The sequence below is a fragment of the Mchenga conophoros genome, linkage group LG20 (assembly GCF_057382185.1).
Source record: "Mchenga conophoros isolate Kocher_MC1m ecotype Shallow Benthic linkage group LG20, M_conophoros_male_GT1.1, whole genome shotgun sequence".
Taxonomy (NCBI): domain Eukaryota; kingdom Metazoa; phylum Chordata; class Actinopteri; order Cichliformes; family Cichlidae; genus Mchenga; species Mchenga conophoros.
This window is the reverse complement of record NC_140545.1, coordinates 3,058,218-3,073,291: the sequence shown is the minus strand read 5'-3', so window position 1 is coordinate 3,073,291 and position 15,074 is coordinate 3,058,218. Positions and strand designations below refer to the sequence as shown.

The 15,074-nt window shown below is 43.0% G+C and overlaps 1 protein-coding gene across 7 annotated transcripts in view; it reads left to right on the top strand.

Moving 5' to 3' along the window:
• The window catches only part of wnk3 (WNK lysine deficient protein kinase 3), a 44,790-nt gene that overhangs the window by 24,840 nt on the left and 4,876 nt on the right, over positions 1-15,074 (top strand). Inside the window, exons 4-20 of one of the 7 annotated variants that reach the window (XM_085260779.1) lie at positions 411-631; positions 1,033-1,190; positions 1,399-1,487; positions 1,605-1,824; positions 2,057-2,378; positions 2,568-2,686; positions 2,788-2,955; positions 3,425-6,688; positions 6,988-7,031; positions 9,268-9,397; positions 9,518-9,634; positions 9,724-9,825; positions 9,933-9,978; positions 10,082-10,234; positions 10,336-12,353; positions 12,572-12,818; positions 14,467-14,552. In XM_085260779.1, the coding sequence (XP_085116905.1) occupies positions 411-631; positions 1,033-1,190; positions 1,399-1,487; positions 1,605-1,824; positions 2,057-2,378; positions 2,568-2,686; positions 2,788-2,955; positions 3,425-6,688; positions 6,988-7,031; positions 9,268-9,397; positions 9,518-9,634; positions 9,724-9,825; positions 9,933-9,978; positions 10,082-10,234; positions 10,336-12,353; positions 12,572-12,818; positions 14,467-14,552 (7,504 nt within the window). Of the gene's footprint in view, positions 1-410; positions 632-1,032; positions 1,191-1,398; positions 1,488-1,604; positions 1,825-2,056; positions 2,379-2,567; positions 2,687-2,787; positions 2,989-3,424; positions 6,689-6,987; positions 7,032-9,267; positions 9,398-9,517; positions 9,635-9,723; positions 9,826-9,932; positions 9,979-10,081; positions 10,235-10,335; positions 12,354-12,571; positions 12,819-13,152; positions 13,312-14,466; positions 14,553-15,074 lie in introns of those variants that run through there. The other 6 variants (XM_085260783.1, XM_085260781.1, XM_085260780.1 and 3 more) reach the window with 6 other exon arrangements.

Genomic DNA, 15,074 nt, shown 5'->3' with positions numbered 1-15,074 from the left:
GATAGCTATTATTGAGTCTATGTTTATTACGTTCTAAAAAAAAGAATTATTTCAGTTAATCTATAAAATTTGTTAATCCACATTCATTTGTTTGTCTTGCCAACACCTTGGTACTCACTTCTGTTAATGAATTTGATGAATGGAGATTATTCATACCGCAAAACACAGTTTTTATTGTGCATAGAGTTAATGTACTATTAATTTGGACAGATGTGTTGCTTTATACAGAGATATATAATGTGTTTCAGGTGAAGTGTCATCACATTATCACAACACGTTCAAATTCAGGAAATATAAGTAATTCATAATATTTCGCTATCGCTGTCAGTGTGTTGACTTACACGTTTTGTCTATTGGTTGTTTATTACAATATCCTTTTGAGTTTGATTGCTTTTATTCTCTATCCACAGTTACCTGAAGCGCTTTAAGGTGATGAAACCCAAGGTCCTTAGAAGTTGGTGTAGGCAAATTCTGAAAGGCCTTCACTTCCTTCACACCAGGACTCCACCAATTGTCCATCGGGACCTCAAGTGTGACAACATTTTTATAACAGGCCCCACAGGATCAGTCAAGATCGGTGATCTGGGACTGGCCACTCTTATGAGGACCTCCTTTGCAAAGAGTGTTATAGGTAGGCTGCTTGCAGTTTATAGATTGAATGCTTTTTAGATCACTCATGCCCTGTCTCTACAAGATTAAGGCCTTTCCTCTGCATTCAGCACTACTGAGATTTTACAAAAGTCTCACTTAACTTCAGTAGACATATAGTTTATTTCTATGTTAGTGGTGAATGTAGAAAGAGGGCACTGATGATGAAATGCCAGCTCTCTTAGCCTGCAGAAGCAGTGCCCAGTAAAGATAAATTAGATGATGAGTAGGTAGATTATTATCAGCTTGAAAATTCTTACACTGAGTCTGAGGAAATTTCTGCTTTGTGGATGGTATCACATCACTGTAAATACAAACTCTAATCTGTAGTGAAATAATATTTCGATGTTTGGGTTGTCATAGAGTACTGTTTGGTTTTAACAGGAACCCCGGAGTTCATGGCTCCAGAGATGTATGAGGAGCACTATGATGAGTCTGTGGACGTATATGCCTTTGGGATGTGTATGCTGGAGATGGCTACTTCAGAGTACCCCTACTCTGAGTGCCAAAATGCTGCTCAGATCTATCGCAAAGTCACAAGCGTGAGTCTTTGAAATATTCGCAAACAAACTCTATGCATTTGTGGTGATGATGCATAAGGATCTAATTGATTGTTGTTTTATTTAATTGTGATCTAAACTTTTTGGCTCAACTCTGAAAATGTTTTAATTGTTAAATGCAGGACTTAAAATCCTAATTACATAAGTTCCTGTAGAATACAATGAATTTCCTGTTTCTTTTATTTTTCAGGGTATAAAGCCAGCCAGCTTTGACAAAGTAAATGACCCAGAGATCAAAGAGATCATTGAAGGCTGCATTCGTCAGAACAAAAGCCAGAGGTAAGCAGAATTTGCTTTCATAACACTATGGCATCCACTCTATTATGCAGAGTGACTGGTAATGTGATCATTAAACGTCCCAGTCTCTTCTATCATCGAATTCTCCTTTCTTGACAGACTCTCCATTCGAGACCTGCTGAACCATGCTTTCTTTGGGGAGGACACAGGCGTCCGGGTGGAACTAGCTGAGGAGGACACAGGCATCCAGGACTGCCTGGCTCTCCGAATTTGGGTTGAAGACCCCAAGAAGCTGAAGGGGAAGCACAAGGACAATGAGGCCATTGAGTTCAGCTATGACCTGGAAAATGATAGTGCTGAAGAAGTGGCTCTAGAGATGGTAAGGCAGGAATAATTAATGCCTGATAAGCTGATCGGGTCCGTAGGTGTCAGGTACTGTTGACTGGGAAAAGGCCTTGATTTGATACTTAAAAGCTTAAATGCAGGTTAGGAATTACAAGCCCTTCACTTTATCTATCAGCCACTTCAAGATTTCTCCAGCTGATCTAGATTTCCTCACCTGACATTTGCCCATTAATTAATTACTCTCTCTTTGCCTCTCTACATTACAGGTGAAATCAGGCTTCTTTCATGAAAGTGATGCCAAAGTGGTCGGAAAATCCATCCGGGACAGAGTGAACCTAATCAAAAAGTCAAGGGAGCGTCGACAGCAGCAGGTCCTTCAGCAGCAGGGCTTTGAAGAACGAAGAGACTCCACTCTCACTTCCTACACCTTTACTCATCCATCTTACCCATCCTCACTGGTGCAAGGGGTAGCTGGACACACGGGAGACGGAGGAGGAGGTGGAGTGCAGGAGTCCGAGGAGCTTCCTGAAGTGGACCAACGTGTCAGGCAGCAAAATATTTTCAGTGGGGCAACCCTAAATCTGCCAGGTACAGTGTGCTCCTTAGTGACATATCCCATGTGCCAGTAGCTGATCAAAATGTATCTATATGAAACAATTATAATGGTGAAATTTTAAATGAAAATTTTAAAATACATGAATATGATTTGAACAAGTACTTTTTGTGTAGTCTGAATTTTTATAGTGTCTTATTTTTTAAATGTCTTTGACTACTCAGAAGGGGAGAGCATTGGATCTGCAAGCTGTGAATCTTATGCGAGTGGACAGAGCCAGGCATACTCTCTGCAGGGGGACTCATATACCCACTCACAGACCTCATTACCCACAGTTGCATCTGTAGGTGTATTTTTATATCTTACTGATAAAATTATTGTTTTTTGAACTTAAATACTATATATATATTTATATATGTGTTCATTATTTTTCTTGCACAACAGAGCACTGGTGCATTGCCTCATCCTCAGATGCCCCCCATTGGTGAGAGTACAAGTGTTGCTACTATACCTCTTGGGCCGAGTGTTAGTATGACAAGCATGTCCTTAGGACAAAGTGGAGGAGGACCCATGGGTCAGACATTTCTTCACTCCGGTACCGTGGTTCCGCAGGTATCACCAAGTGTACCTCAACAATACTTTCAGGTGAAAATGGTGATAATGTGCAAACTGACAGCCTAATTTAACATAGGGGCAATGAAGGCTAACATTAATGTTAATATGTTCTTTTCCATTTAATAACTGTTTGTGCCAACATAAATCATCCTCATAATCATCTGAGATTCGCCATCTGGTTTTACACTACACAGGGTTTCCCCCAGGAAGTTGTTTGTCAGAGGTGGTGAGATGTCTCTCTCATTAAATACTATATTAGCTTGGAGTGTGAAATTGTGATTCTGGTTAATTTTGTGGGGAGGCAGCCAACCTCTGCTATAAAGCACTGTGGGACACCCTGATTAAAATTAAATGTGTTGATAATTGATGCTTCTTTCCAAAGCTTAATCTTAACCCAATTTTTCTGCTACTTTCTTTTCCCCCTTCTTTCAACTCCAAACATCATTCTCCCATTATCACTCAATAGTCACAAACATTCCCATCAGATGATTTTCAAACCGCCGCTCCCCACGGATCAGTTGCCCCTTCACAGTCATACATACCACCTGTTTCCCCACAGGCACCCATTAATGTTCTCACTGCATCCATGCCAGTCAGTGATACTGCTGGACTAGCAAGGACAATTGTGCCCCACGCTCAGCAGACCCAACACCCTGCCACTCCCATGCAGATCACTGACATCATTTCCCAGGCCGCACCCCAACAAACACAGTCTGTCGTGATCCCCCAGCAGACTATTGTCCCACAACAACAGATGGGAATGGATCCCCAGACCTCCACCCTTCATTTGCAGCAGCAGCAGCCACAACTGCAAATAGGGGGGCAGTCAGCTGAGCTTGAACAACAACAAGTTACTGCCGCTCAGCCTGCAACAGAACAGCATCAACACAGCCTTTCAGCTACGTCCATCGAGAAACATCAGTCTGAGACTCAGCAGCAGATCTGTGTACAGCAGTCTGCCCCACACGTCCAGCCAGCTTCACAGCAGCATGTGTTCACACCACAAACAGGTATGGAGCAGCGAGCTATGCAATCAACAGGGGATCCCTGTGAACAGATAATGCTACAATCACAACAACAGCTTCAGCAACAGCAAACTTTGTTACAACAGCAGCAGCAAAAAGAGCAGCAGCAACAAGTTTTACTGCTTGAGCAACATCAGCTGTATGTCCAGCAACAGCTTGATCAGCAACAACAAAGAGCACTGCTTCAACAGCAGCAGCAAGCCCAGCTGCAGCAGCAGCAAGCGCTTAAACAAAAGCAACTGTTGGATCAACAGCAACAGCAACAAACTCTCATTCAGCAGAAACAAGAGCAGCAGCAACAAGGTCTTGGACCGCAAGAGCAACCAATTTTTCAGCATCAGTTAGAGCAACAACAACCAAAGCAACCTCCTTCACAGCAACAGAGTCAGTTATATCAACAAATTGGACAGCGCCAAACTGGAACACAAAAGGAAACAGAGAATCAGCAACAAAGTGGGAAAAACGAGCAACAAATTTTATTGCAGCAGCATCCCCAGCAGATGCAGCAGCAGAATGAACAACAACTGCAACAGCAGGCCTTAATCCGGCAAATGGAACAGCAGCAGGCACTGATACAACAGCAGTTAATGCTACAGCAGCAGCAGCAGCTTCAACAGAAAGCTCAGCTGCAGCAACAAGAGCAGCAACAAGCGCAACTCAAACAGCAGATAGAACAGCAGCAGCAAGCTCTGTTGCAACAACAGTTAGAGCAGCAGCGTCAACAGCAAGTCCTGTTACAACAGCAAGCAGAAAGATTACAGCAACAGGCTCTAATGAAGCAGCAGTTTAAAGAGCAGCAGCAAGCTTCCATCATTCAACTTCAGCAAACTGAAAAACACAAAGCTGTCCCTATACCACAAAGCAACAGTGAGCAGCAGATTCATCATCAACCAACCGATATACAGCAGATGTGTATCCCACAACTGAACTCTACTCAGTTTACACCTCATGCTTCTCAGATGATAGAGCAACAGCAGCAAGTAGCACTGATGCAGCAGCAGCAGGCATTTGTTGCCCAACCACAGCAGCACACATCTGTAATGGAACCTCACATATCAGTTGGCGCACCAGTCAGTACTGAGGTAATTCATCACCAAACTTATATTATATCTCAGGGCCAAGTGCCCATGACCATTCCTACTACTGTTCAGACGCCTGCAAGTGTCCCAGCTCAAATCCTTACACAGCAAGGACAAAGTGAGGCTCAGCCCCAGAACCAAGGCCAGAGCCCAGCCAAGTTTATAGCTCAGTCTGCAGCCCAAGCACCTCAAGCTATGACAGAGGGCCAGGTAACTACCCCATTATCATTGATTCAGGGACACACACAAGTCATCCAGAGCCAGCAGGTTCCTTCCCAAAGTAGTTACCCTGGGCCTGTTACTCCCACACAGAGTCAAGTAACTTCTCAGCCAATCCAGGCTCATCCTCTGACCACAACCTTTACTCAGTCACAGCCACTGCATGGCCAGGTCCCAAAGGCTGATGTTCAAATGATGGGCCAACAAAGTCAAACTACTGTCCAGCCTCCAGGTGCAGTTGCTTCAATCCCCAGTCAGATTCAACATGAAACTCTTATTCAGCAAAATGCTCCAATGCCAGCGCTCACCCAGCCCCAGATCCAACAACAAACTCAAGGCCAGCAAGCTAGCCAGTTGCATGCGCAGTCTGCTGCTGGTCCTTTGACCAGTCAGTATGTCCCTCACCCTACCCAGCAAGCCATACCACCTGTACAGTCTGATATAACTCATATTACCCAACAGCTGGAACAACAGCACCCAGTAATCCAGTATCAGCAGATGATTCTGTCACCTGGCTCAGCTGGAAGTTGTGGAACTAAAACAGATGGTCTCAATTCAGTAACTGCCCCTCTTCATCCTATACAGACCAAACAAGCACAAGTCCCAGGCCAAAGATCACTACATTCAGTTGTTCAGGGTGACCCTTCAGTAATTCAGTCCATCTGCCAGCCTGCTGTTCCTCAGTATACTGAGCAGTACCAACAACAGCTGCAGAAGCTTTCTCACGTGCAGCAATCTCTCGCCATGCCACCCCCACAGACCCAGCTACCGGCACTACCCAGCTCAACTCCCGTTCAGCAACCACTTCCTCTGAAACCAGCTTTGATAACCTTTGACGAGAGTCAGCTTCCCTCACAGTGTCAACCTACTTCACCTCTAATGACCATTGCTCCTGGACAATTAGGCCCCAATAATGTGGCTGAGCCTCAGTCCCAGGGCAAGACCCTGTCTCTGTATAGCCACCTAGTGCTAGGTGCCCCTCCTTCTCCACAGCACCATCCCAAGCAGATGCCACCAGCTCACACACAAACACAAGCCAGCAATCAGGCCCAAGCACACTCTCAAACACAGATACACACTCAGACACCTATATCTGAGCAGCCTATTTTGCCCCATGCTGTCTTTCCTACGCAGCAAGTGCCCCTAAGCCCTTTGCATACCTCATGTCCTTCTACACTATCATCTCTTACATCCCTGCCATCCACCTATCCTGCTGTTGCCCCTGCTCCAGAGCTGCCCACATCTTCACCAGCAGCCCAGGTAACCTTACCAGCGCAAGTCGACTTTATACCCACCTCCCCTCTGCCTGTTACTACTCTACAATCACTTGATTCTAATGCCCCCAAACCCAAACTGACCCAAGGCTCGCTGCAAGACTGTGACCTTTCCCTGCTGGGCATTGCTCAGGTACAAGAAGTATGAAAGTTTGCTTTATAAATTTGATAATAACTTTACTGACATGCTGGCACAATAAGTAAGCATACTGCTAAATCGAAATATTTGACAATAAGCTTTGACTGCACCTTTTTGATTCATACTAACAAATTTTGATTCCTAAGTGTATTCATAGAACGTGTCCTATATGTCATTTGTCATAATCACACTATTGCTTTACTTGCCGTTAACATAGCTAATCTATTTTTGCATTCTTTTCTTCATGCTGGCATGGTTTGTGTGTGTGTGTTTGTATATATGTCACTCTACAGGATGGTCCTTGTAAGACAAGTGCAGATCGTCATTCTTCATCAGGGTAAGTGATATCATTGCAGTCTGATTTCCATATAAATGTAATCTCAGTACTGAGTGAAGCTGTAATTTGCCATACAAGGACTTAAAACATGCTCAGAGACTTGGTTTTTCTTTTAAATTGAATTCATTTTGCAGCTAAGTAGTAGTGCAAAAAGATTGTTTTTTAGAAATCATAAGAGTCTTATGATGTAATAATGTTTTACATTTGAATCCTTTACAATTTCACATTAAATGTTGAGTGAGAGCCTTTAAACTGCTTCAAGCATGGCTGCTGCTTTTAGATCATTTGTGGAAAACTCCTCTGCATTTTTCCCTGGGTTGCACTAGATTTTAAACACTGTGGCCAAATCACAAGCCTTTATCTTTAAAGGCTCATTTTGGGTAACAATGCATAGTCTCAGTGATCTTTCTTTGGCAGGTCAGGAGTATTTGGTTTTGGTTGTTCTGGTTCAGCCAGAAAAGTCCATTGCACTGTGTGCTGACCTGCAATAACACTATGACAGAAACCATAGTTCAGGTGGTTTTTGTTGGATGTTCTTCTCATTGACAGTCTGACCCTCAGGGTCAGATTCCTCGCGCATAGAACTGCCGGTATTGAAAACGATGAGAAGTTTGCTTCTGTTTGGGCCTCTGACTGACGTGCCACATTTGGAATCGGACACACTGGTGTTTGATCTCTGCTTCATAGACAGGAACTTTGCTCTTATTAGCAGTGATGATTCTGGACAGCCATTCACAAATGCAGGTTAAAGCTTTATTATGCAAAGGATAATCCATATGTAAACATCAGGAACACAGACATCTTCTCTGGGCTAAAGTTCATTTAAAATGGACTGAGGCAAAGTGTAAATATGGTCTGTGACAAACAAAGTTTGAAATTCTAATTGGAAAACATGAATGCTGAGGCACCACACTAAACAGGGAAGGGACCATCCAGTTTGTTATCAGCACTCAGTTCAATAACCTGCATCTCTGACAGTATGTGGTTACATTAGTGCCTATGTAATAATAACCCTGAACATCTGGAAAGGCACCATCAGTGCTGAAACATGTATACAGGTTTAGAGCAACACATGCTCCCATTCAGATGACATCTTTCTTAGGGAAGGTCTTGCATACTTTAGCAAGACGGCGCTAAACCACATACTGCATCTTTTACAACAGCGCTGGCTTTTTGGTAGAAGACTCCAGGTGCTGAAGAGGCCTGCCTGCAGTCCAGATCTGTCACCCATTTAACCCTTGTGTGGTGTTCGTATTTTTGTTACTCAGCCAGTGTTCATGGGTCTGGTGGACCCGCTAGAGTTTTGGCTTTCCAAATTAACACTATCAAACAATTTTATGTTAAATTACTCAACAGATGTTTACTTCATCCCAATTACAAGACATATGAACAGCAAACATGGTTAATTTTTTCCCTTTACCTTTGTTAGATCACATTTATGAATTAATGTGCTTCTCGTTTTTCTTTTATATAAAATGTTATAAATAAATCAGTTATAATCAAGTGGAGTGAGTGGAAAGACACAACACATTTACACGTGAAAAAATAATTAATTGTTTAATTTTTCTTTTGAAAAAAACTGAACACGGGTCTCACAGACCCGAACACCATACAAGGGTTAAAACATTTAATGCATCATGAAATTAAAAATACCACAAAGAAGACACAGGATGTTTGAGCAGCCTAGAAACTTTTAAAACCGCTCTTAAAACTCACCTCTTTTCATTGGCTTTTAGAAAGGTTTAATTTATTTGTTTTATATATTTTTATTTTATTTTTATCAGCGAGGTGTTATTACGAAATTGTGTTCTATTGTATTTTTATCTGTATTTACTGTACAGCACTTTGGTCAGCCTTGGTTGTTTTTAAATGTGCTCTATAAATAAACTTGACTTGACTTGACTTGAGCAACTAGAATCCTACATGAGACAAGAATAGGACAATATGCCTCTCCCAAAAGTTCAGTAGCTGGTCTCCTCAGTTCACAGATGTTTACAGACTATTGTTAAAAGAAGAGGGGACGCTACCAAATGGTAAACAGGGCCCTGTCCCAACTTTTTTGAGACATGTTGCTCCAATGAAATTCAAAATGACCTGATTTTTGAGATTTGGAAATCATTGCATTCTGGTTTTTTTTCTATTTTATACAGTATCCCTACTTTTTCATAATTGAGTTTATACATTTATACACACTTAAGATTTACAATACAATTTCTAATCTCCATGACACCTTTAGGTGTATACCAGCCAGTGGTGAAGACCCCTTGCAGCTCTTGGCGAATGGAAAATTAGAGAAACTTAAGTCTCAGAGACGAGCTTCCAGCCAGAAGTCTGAGAAACACCAGTTTCAACTGAGCATTATTCAGGTGAAAAAATATAGGAAACACCAACACCGACTTTATTACTATATTTGTTAAAGTATATTTATGGATATTAAAAGATTAATAGCAAAGAATAAATGTGATTATTTGTCTTGTACTTAATAGGTGTCCGGCAGTGGGGACAATATGGTGGACTGTCAGTTGGAGACTCACAGCAACAAGATGGTGACATTTAAGTTTGACATTGAAGGGGATGCACCCGAGGACATAGCAGATTACATGGTACATTACTGTATGATCCTGTAGTTTGCACTTATTTTGAAAAGTATTGTTTTAATTTTTGATGACTGCCATTTGATAAAACTTTGCAGGTGGAGGAGGACTTTGTCCTTGATGTGGAGAAAGAAACATTTGTTGAGGATCTCAGAGCGATAGTTAAGAAAGCCCATGAAATGCTTCAGACACATTCAGAGGTACTATCAGTCTAGCCTCTTTAGTCTTTCTGTTTTGTTTGAATAATGCTGAATCTGAGAAAACGTGAATATATATACAAAATGATAAATCCTTATTTTCGTACTAGACTGGATCGACTGACCAGTTACAAGTCAGCACTCCCACTTACTCCAGTAAGTTTAGGCATATACAAATGTTCTGGTAGAATGGGAATATGTTCTATGTGATGCTTCTCAACTTAGTAGAAAACAGTAATCAATCTTTACGGTTTCTCAGTGGACCCAGTGCCCCATTCCTCCCCAGTGGGACGTTGGCGGTTCTTTATCAACCAGACTATCCGCCACAGAGACTCTCTTTCCAGTCAGGGAGCAACCACACCATCACCCACTGCAGAGACAAGGATTCCCCAGTCTCCTAAAAGAGAGAAAGGTGAGCACTCCTGGAGTCGGTTTTATTACTTTGGCTTATTAACATGGCCCATTTGGCCACATAACAAAAACTTAACTCCGTGTTCATTTCTGCGGCTGTAGAAAGTGAAGGATCCCAAAGTCTGGAGTCCTTGAGTGGAATGGGCTCTCCTTCCTACCCCACCCTTTCTGCCACCTCCCCCCCAGACTCCACTGTTTCAGTACCTACTTCCATGAGCCCCTCTGCTACCGCAGCCCCTGTTCATCACACAGCACCTGAAACCAGGCCTGGACCAGCCTCTGTCCCTGTCACCACCTCAACTGGCCTTATCTCAGCTTCTGCTGACCAAATTTCTATTGCTCCTTTAACTATAGCAACATCTGCTGCTGCTCCTGATGCTAACCTCACCAGCTTGTCCACTGCTCCTGCTGTTGTGTCTCCCTCACCCATCACTATTCATCCTGATAACCTGACTTCTCCTGGAACCAGTGTTTGTTCCACTGCGAGTCAAAGTGTAGATGATACTCTGATCTCTGCTTCAAGGCCCCGTATGTCTGCCGTGGACCAATCTTCAGCCTCTTTTCATTCCCCTTCTCCTGCTGTAGTCATCCCTTCTACTGTAAGCCAACTTGGCATAGAGCAGCAGCAGACATACACCCAAGTAGCCCAACCAGCCCCACAACAGCCACACCAACAGCTACAGTCTGCATCACAGCAGCAAGTACCATCACCACAACAGAAACTGCAGTCCCAACATCAGGTGTACCACGAACAAGTACCACTACAGCAGGAACGAGCACTTCAGCAGTCTCTCCAGCAGTTGCATCAGCAGCAGCTAATTCAAACACAAATACCACTTCAACAACAGCTGACTGAGGTGCAGGGAATGTCTCAGCATTGTCATTCAGAGGTGTTACAGCAGTCTCTGCCTCTGCCACCTTTTCCTCAGCAGCCAACCGAACAACCCCTTGTTCAACAGCAGACATCAAAGTTTTCCCCACAGTTGCTGCAGCAGCCTCAGTTACAGCAGTTACAACAGCAGATTATGAGTCCTGCTGGTCCATTGCCCCCCAAACAAGCCCACATTGATCAACAGCAGCAGCAGCAACAGTTAAACCTACAACAGACATTACACTTACAGCAGCAGCAGCTACAGCAGCAACAGCATCAGATGTTTATGGGTGCTGCAATTTTGAAACCAGATCAAAACCAAATGCTGCCCCTATCAGTTAGTCAGCAGTTTCTTCAACAGCAGACACAGCTAAATGTTTGCCCAGTACCACAACAGCAGGTCCCACAACAAACCCAAGTGCCTGTTGAGCTGTTATCACAACACATACAGGCACAGAAACAATCACAATATACTGAGCAGCAACAGGAGATGGTTAAAGCTGTGGACACGCCCCTCAAACAGCTGCAGTTTCCACTACAGAAGCAGTCCTCCTTACAGATGTCAGAGTCAGAGGTGTCCACGGGAGAGACAAGTGTTACAGAGGACACAGGGAGTTATTCTGCCCCCTTTCATCCCTCCTCTGACTCCTCTCTGCCACCTCTGCATCTGGGAACTGCTGAAACCCCCTTACCCACATTCTCCCACGTAATGACGCCATCCCCTGTTCAACCTTCCTCCGTAGCCGAGTCAGACAGCGAAGGCCCCCCCAAAATTGAATTTGTAGACAACCGCATAAAAACCTTGGATGAAAAGCTAAGGAATTTGTTGTATCAGGAGTACAGCAGTGGGACAGCACTGGCTGGGGGGGCTACCTCTGGCCCAACATCAGCTGCCTCCACATCAGCAGGTGGTGATGAGTCATCAGAGCCACAGTCAATCCACCACTCATCTTTCCCCCCACCTGCCTCCATCTCAGATACTTCTCCACAGTCCTCATCCTCCACTACTTCCTCCACCACCTCCCGTTCATCTTCCACTTCTCCTGACCCAGAGAGAGAAGGAGGTGGAGAGAAAGCTTCCAAAGAGGTGCCCAACTCTATGGAGTTGGACCCAGTGGAGCAGCAGCTTGGCCCATCACTCCTCACCACCTCTGTCTCATCCAGCCCACCCACCCCTCTTCTGCCTCCCAATCAGGATGACTCTGCTGGGCCCCAACGCCCACCTGTACCAGGAGAACCAACCATTCTTGTGAGTGAATACCACAGATTAGATTTCAAGTAAATTCTCCTTCAGTTTGTCTTTCACTGTAGTGAATTATAATTATTGTTCTGTTTCAGTGTGTAAATGTGACTCCACTATGTTTCAGCTGTCCGCGATTATTTGTATTATATAAATGTTTGAGTATCTCTGCGTTTTTTTATATCTCAACTCCATGCAGCCACTCTTAATTGTCTTAACTGTTCTAGGCTGTACCCTCACATTCTGACACCAGTGCCATTGGAGATGCATCATGGCCCCCCAATCAGCAACCGATCCCCCTCCGGCACGGACAGCAGCAGCACAATGCAGGAGGTGGATATTTTGGCCTAAACCTGACATGTCCTAGTATCAGAAATCCTGTTAGCAAGAAATCCTGGACTCGAAAATTCAAAAACTGGGCATGCAAACTGCGTCACTCCGCCAGCTTGTTCAAGAAGCCCAGAGTCCAGCAAGGTAGCGTCCTTTTAGGGAGTAAGCGCGCGCGAGAGAGAGCGAGAGCGAGAGAGAGAGAATGGGATGTTGGGGCATGGACCTAAATCTAATATCTAGTACTAATTTTAACATAGCAAAATAACTTTTTTAACCTTTAAGGCTTTAAAGTTAATGTTAATGGACATTAATGTTTCCAGCTAAATAATACTGTTTTATGTATGTTTTTTTATTTGGTTATAGTCCCCCCTGTAAGTCCCTAGTGTTGACATCACTGCATACATTACTGTTTGTTTGTTTTTATTTATTGATTTTTTTTTTCTAAATTCCTTTTTACTAAATTTCATTTTCTTGGCAGTCTTTCTTTTTGCATGACTTGCTCACTCAGGGGCGAGAACAGTGGAGCGTAGAGGAGGGTGGGAGATTGGCACAGTGTAGGAAGAGTTTGGCATCACAAATCTGATGTCCTCCCAGTGCTGATGAACTATGGAGTAAAGACAAGCTGTGCCTGTGCCAAGGAAATATTCCTTCACATCACACCTCAACCGCAACAATCATCTCAACTGCACCTGCTGACTCAGTGTAGACAGCGTAATGCAACTCACATCATTACACAGATAGCATAGATGCTAAGTTACCAAGCTGATGTTATGTAATTGTTTGTAGTTCAGAATACATATAGGCTTATCCTGTAAACTCATACACAGTAGCACTGCTCCAAAACAATAACATATGATGTAGCTGTAGTGAAGTAAGTGAAGGTCATAATATGTTAGAATACAGTGTGTGCATTACCAAAGGATTGTAAGTTACTGCCGGGCTCTTTTGCACACGTTTAGGCTTTCCATATGGCTACGTTTTATCATGCTTTTCAAGTATTCCAGTCATCTTGCATGTAATCGTGTTTATGTGTGTAAAGTGTGTAGCAGTAGCTTAGATCTTCTGTTACAAGAGCACATGCATGAGCATGTATGTTATGTTCTACACGCGTGACTAATAATGGACCATTACCTGTAAGTAACACATATACCAGGCTGTATATATTTTATGTTAATTTTTATGTTTTATTTTTCCCTTAAAAATGGCTGTGGTGATCCATGTACACACTCTAATGTCGCAATCCCAAATATCAAACACACTGACCAATATCACTGTTGCTCTGACAAAGATCTTAAATGTGATATTGGGCTACATTGTCTAATGAGTGGGTGGAGCAGTGATGACTTGGTGAGAATGAGAGCGTGGATGTGTGGGTGGGCTATACTGTATTTAACTGGTATTTTAAAATATGTTTTTGCTTTTAATGAATGCATTTACCACTACTCCCCACACCTCACGAAGTTTTTTTAACAACTTTAAATTCACAAAGACCTCATTTTAAAATTGACATCCACAGAAAGTATGTTTACACAGTTTACAGATTTGCATGCATGTTAAAGAAGTCACAATGTTCTGTGATTTGAATGGCCAAGTCTTAACACTGTGCCTTTGTGTTTGTTCTCCATGTCTGTCCTTTTGCATTTGTATGTCTCACTGTCATGTGCATTTTTCTGTTTCTGTTCCTTTCTTGTATGTCTGTATCATCATTTGTGTGTTTTTTATACGTGTGTTTGTGTTTTTGTATCTTTGTCCTTGTCTATCCCTTTTGTTTTCATCCCTTTCTCATTATCAGAAGCAGATTCAAGCAGTCAGCTGTTTAAAGATGGGAAGGCAGGAGCACCACTTAATCCACCGCAGCCTTCTAAAGGACGTTTTCAGGTAGGAGCACATTAGCTGATTCTTGTTAGTCTCAGTCTTTGGCACAGTCTGAACTAGGGCTGCAACAAAAAATTTTGGTAGTCGACTAATCTGCCAGTTTTTCTTTGATTAGTTGATTAGTCATCGATTAATGTTTCATATTCATATGTTTCCGGGTCAAAATAATGACCCAGGAAGCGCTTAGCAAGTATCATCCTGAGCAGTTTCTGACAGTTAAGCTAACATAAACATGACGGTACGAACATTTACATGAACAAGGTATCAGTGTGACGAACTAACTTAACTTTCTAAAACTGACCCATTCAGAGTTGATGTCACAGCTCCAGGGGGCGGGCCTTAAATGTTCGTGCACAGCAGTACTGCTGTTGTGAAAGGAAAGCGCTGCTTTGCACAGTCTGCATTTAACTTTGCTTGTTTTCTGTGAAATGCTTTCACATTTTTTAAAATCTCTGTTTCCATTTTCTGCTGACCTCCTGTTTTGCAGTTCGCACTACATTCTTTTTCCTTAGTATTGTCTGCAGT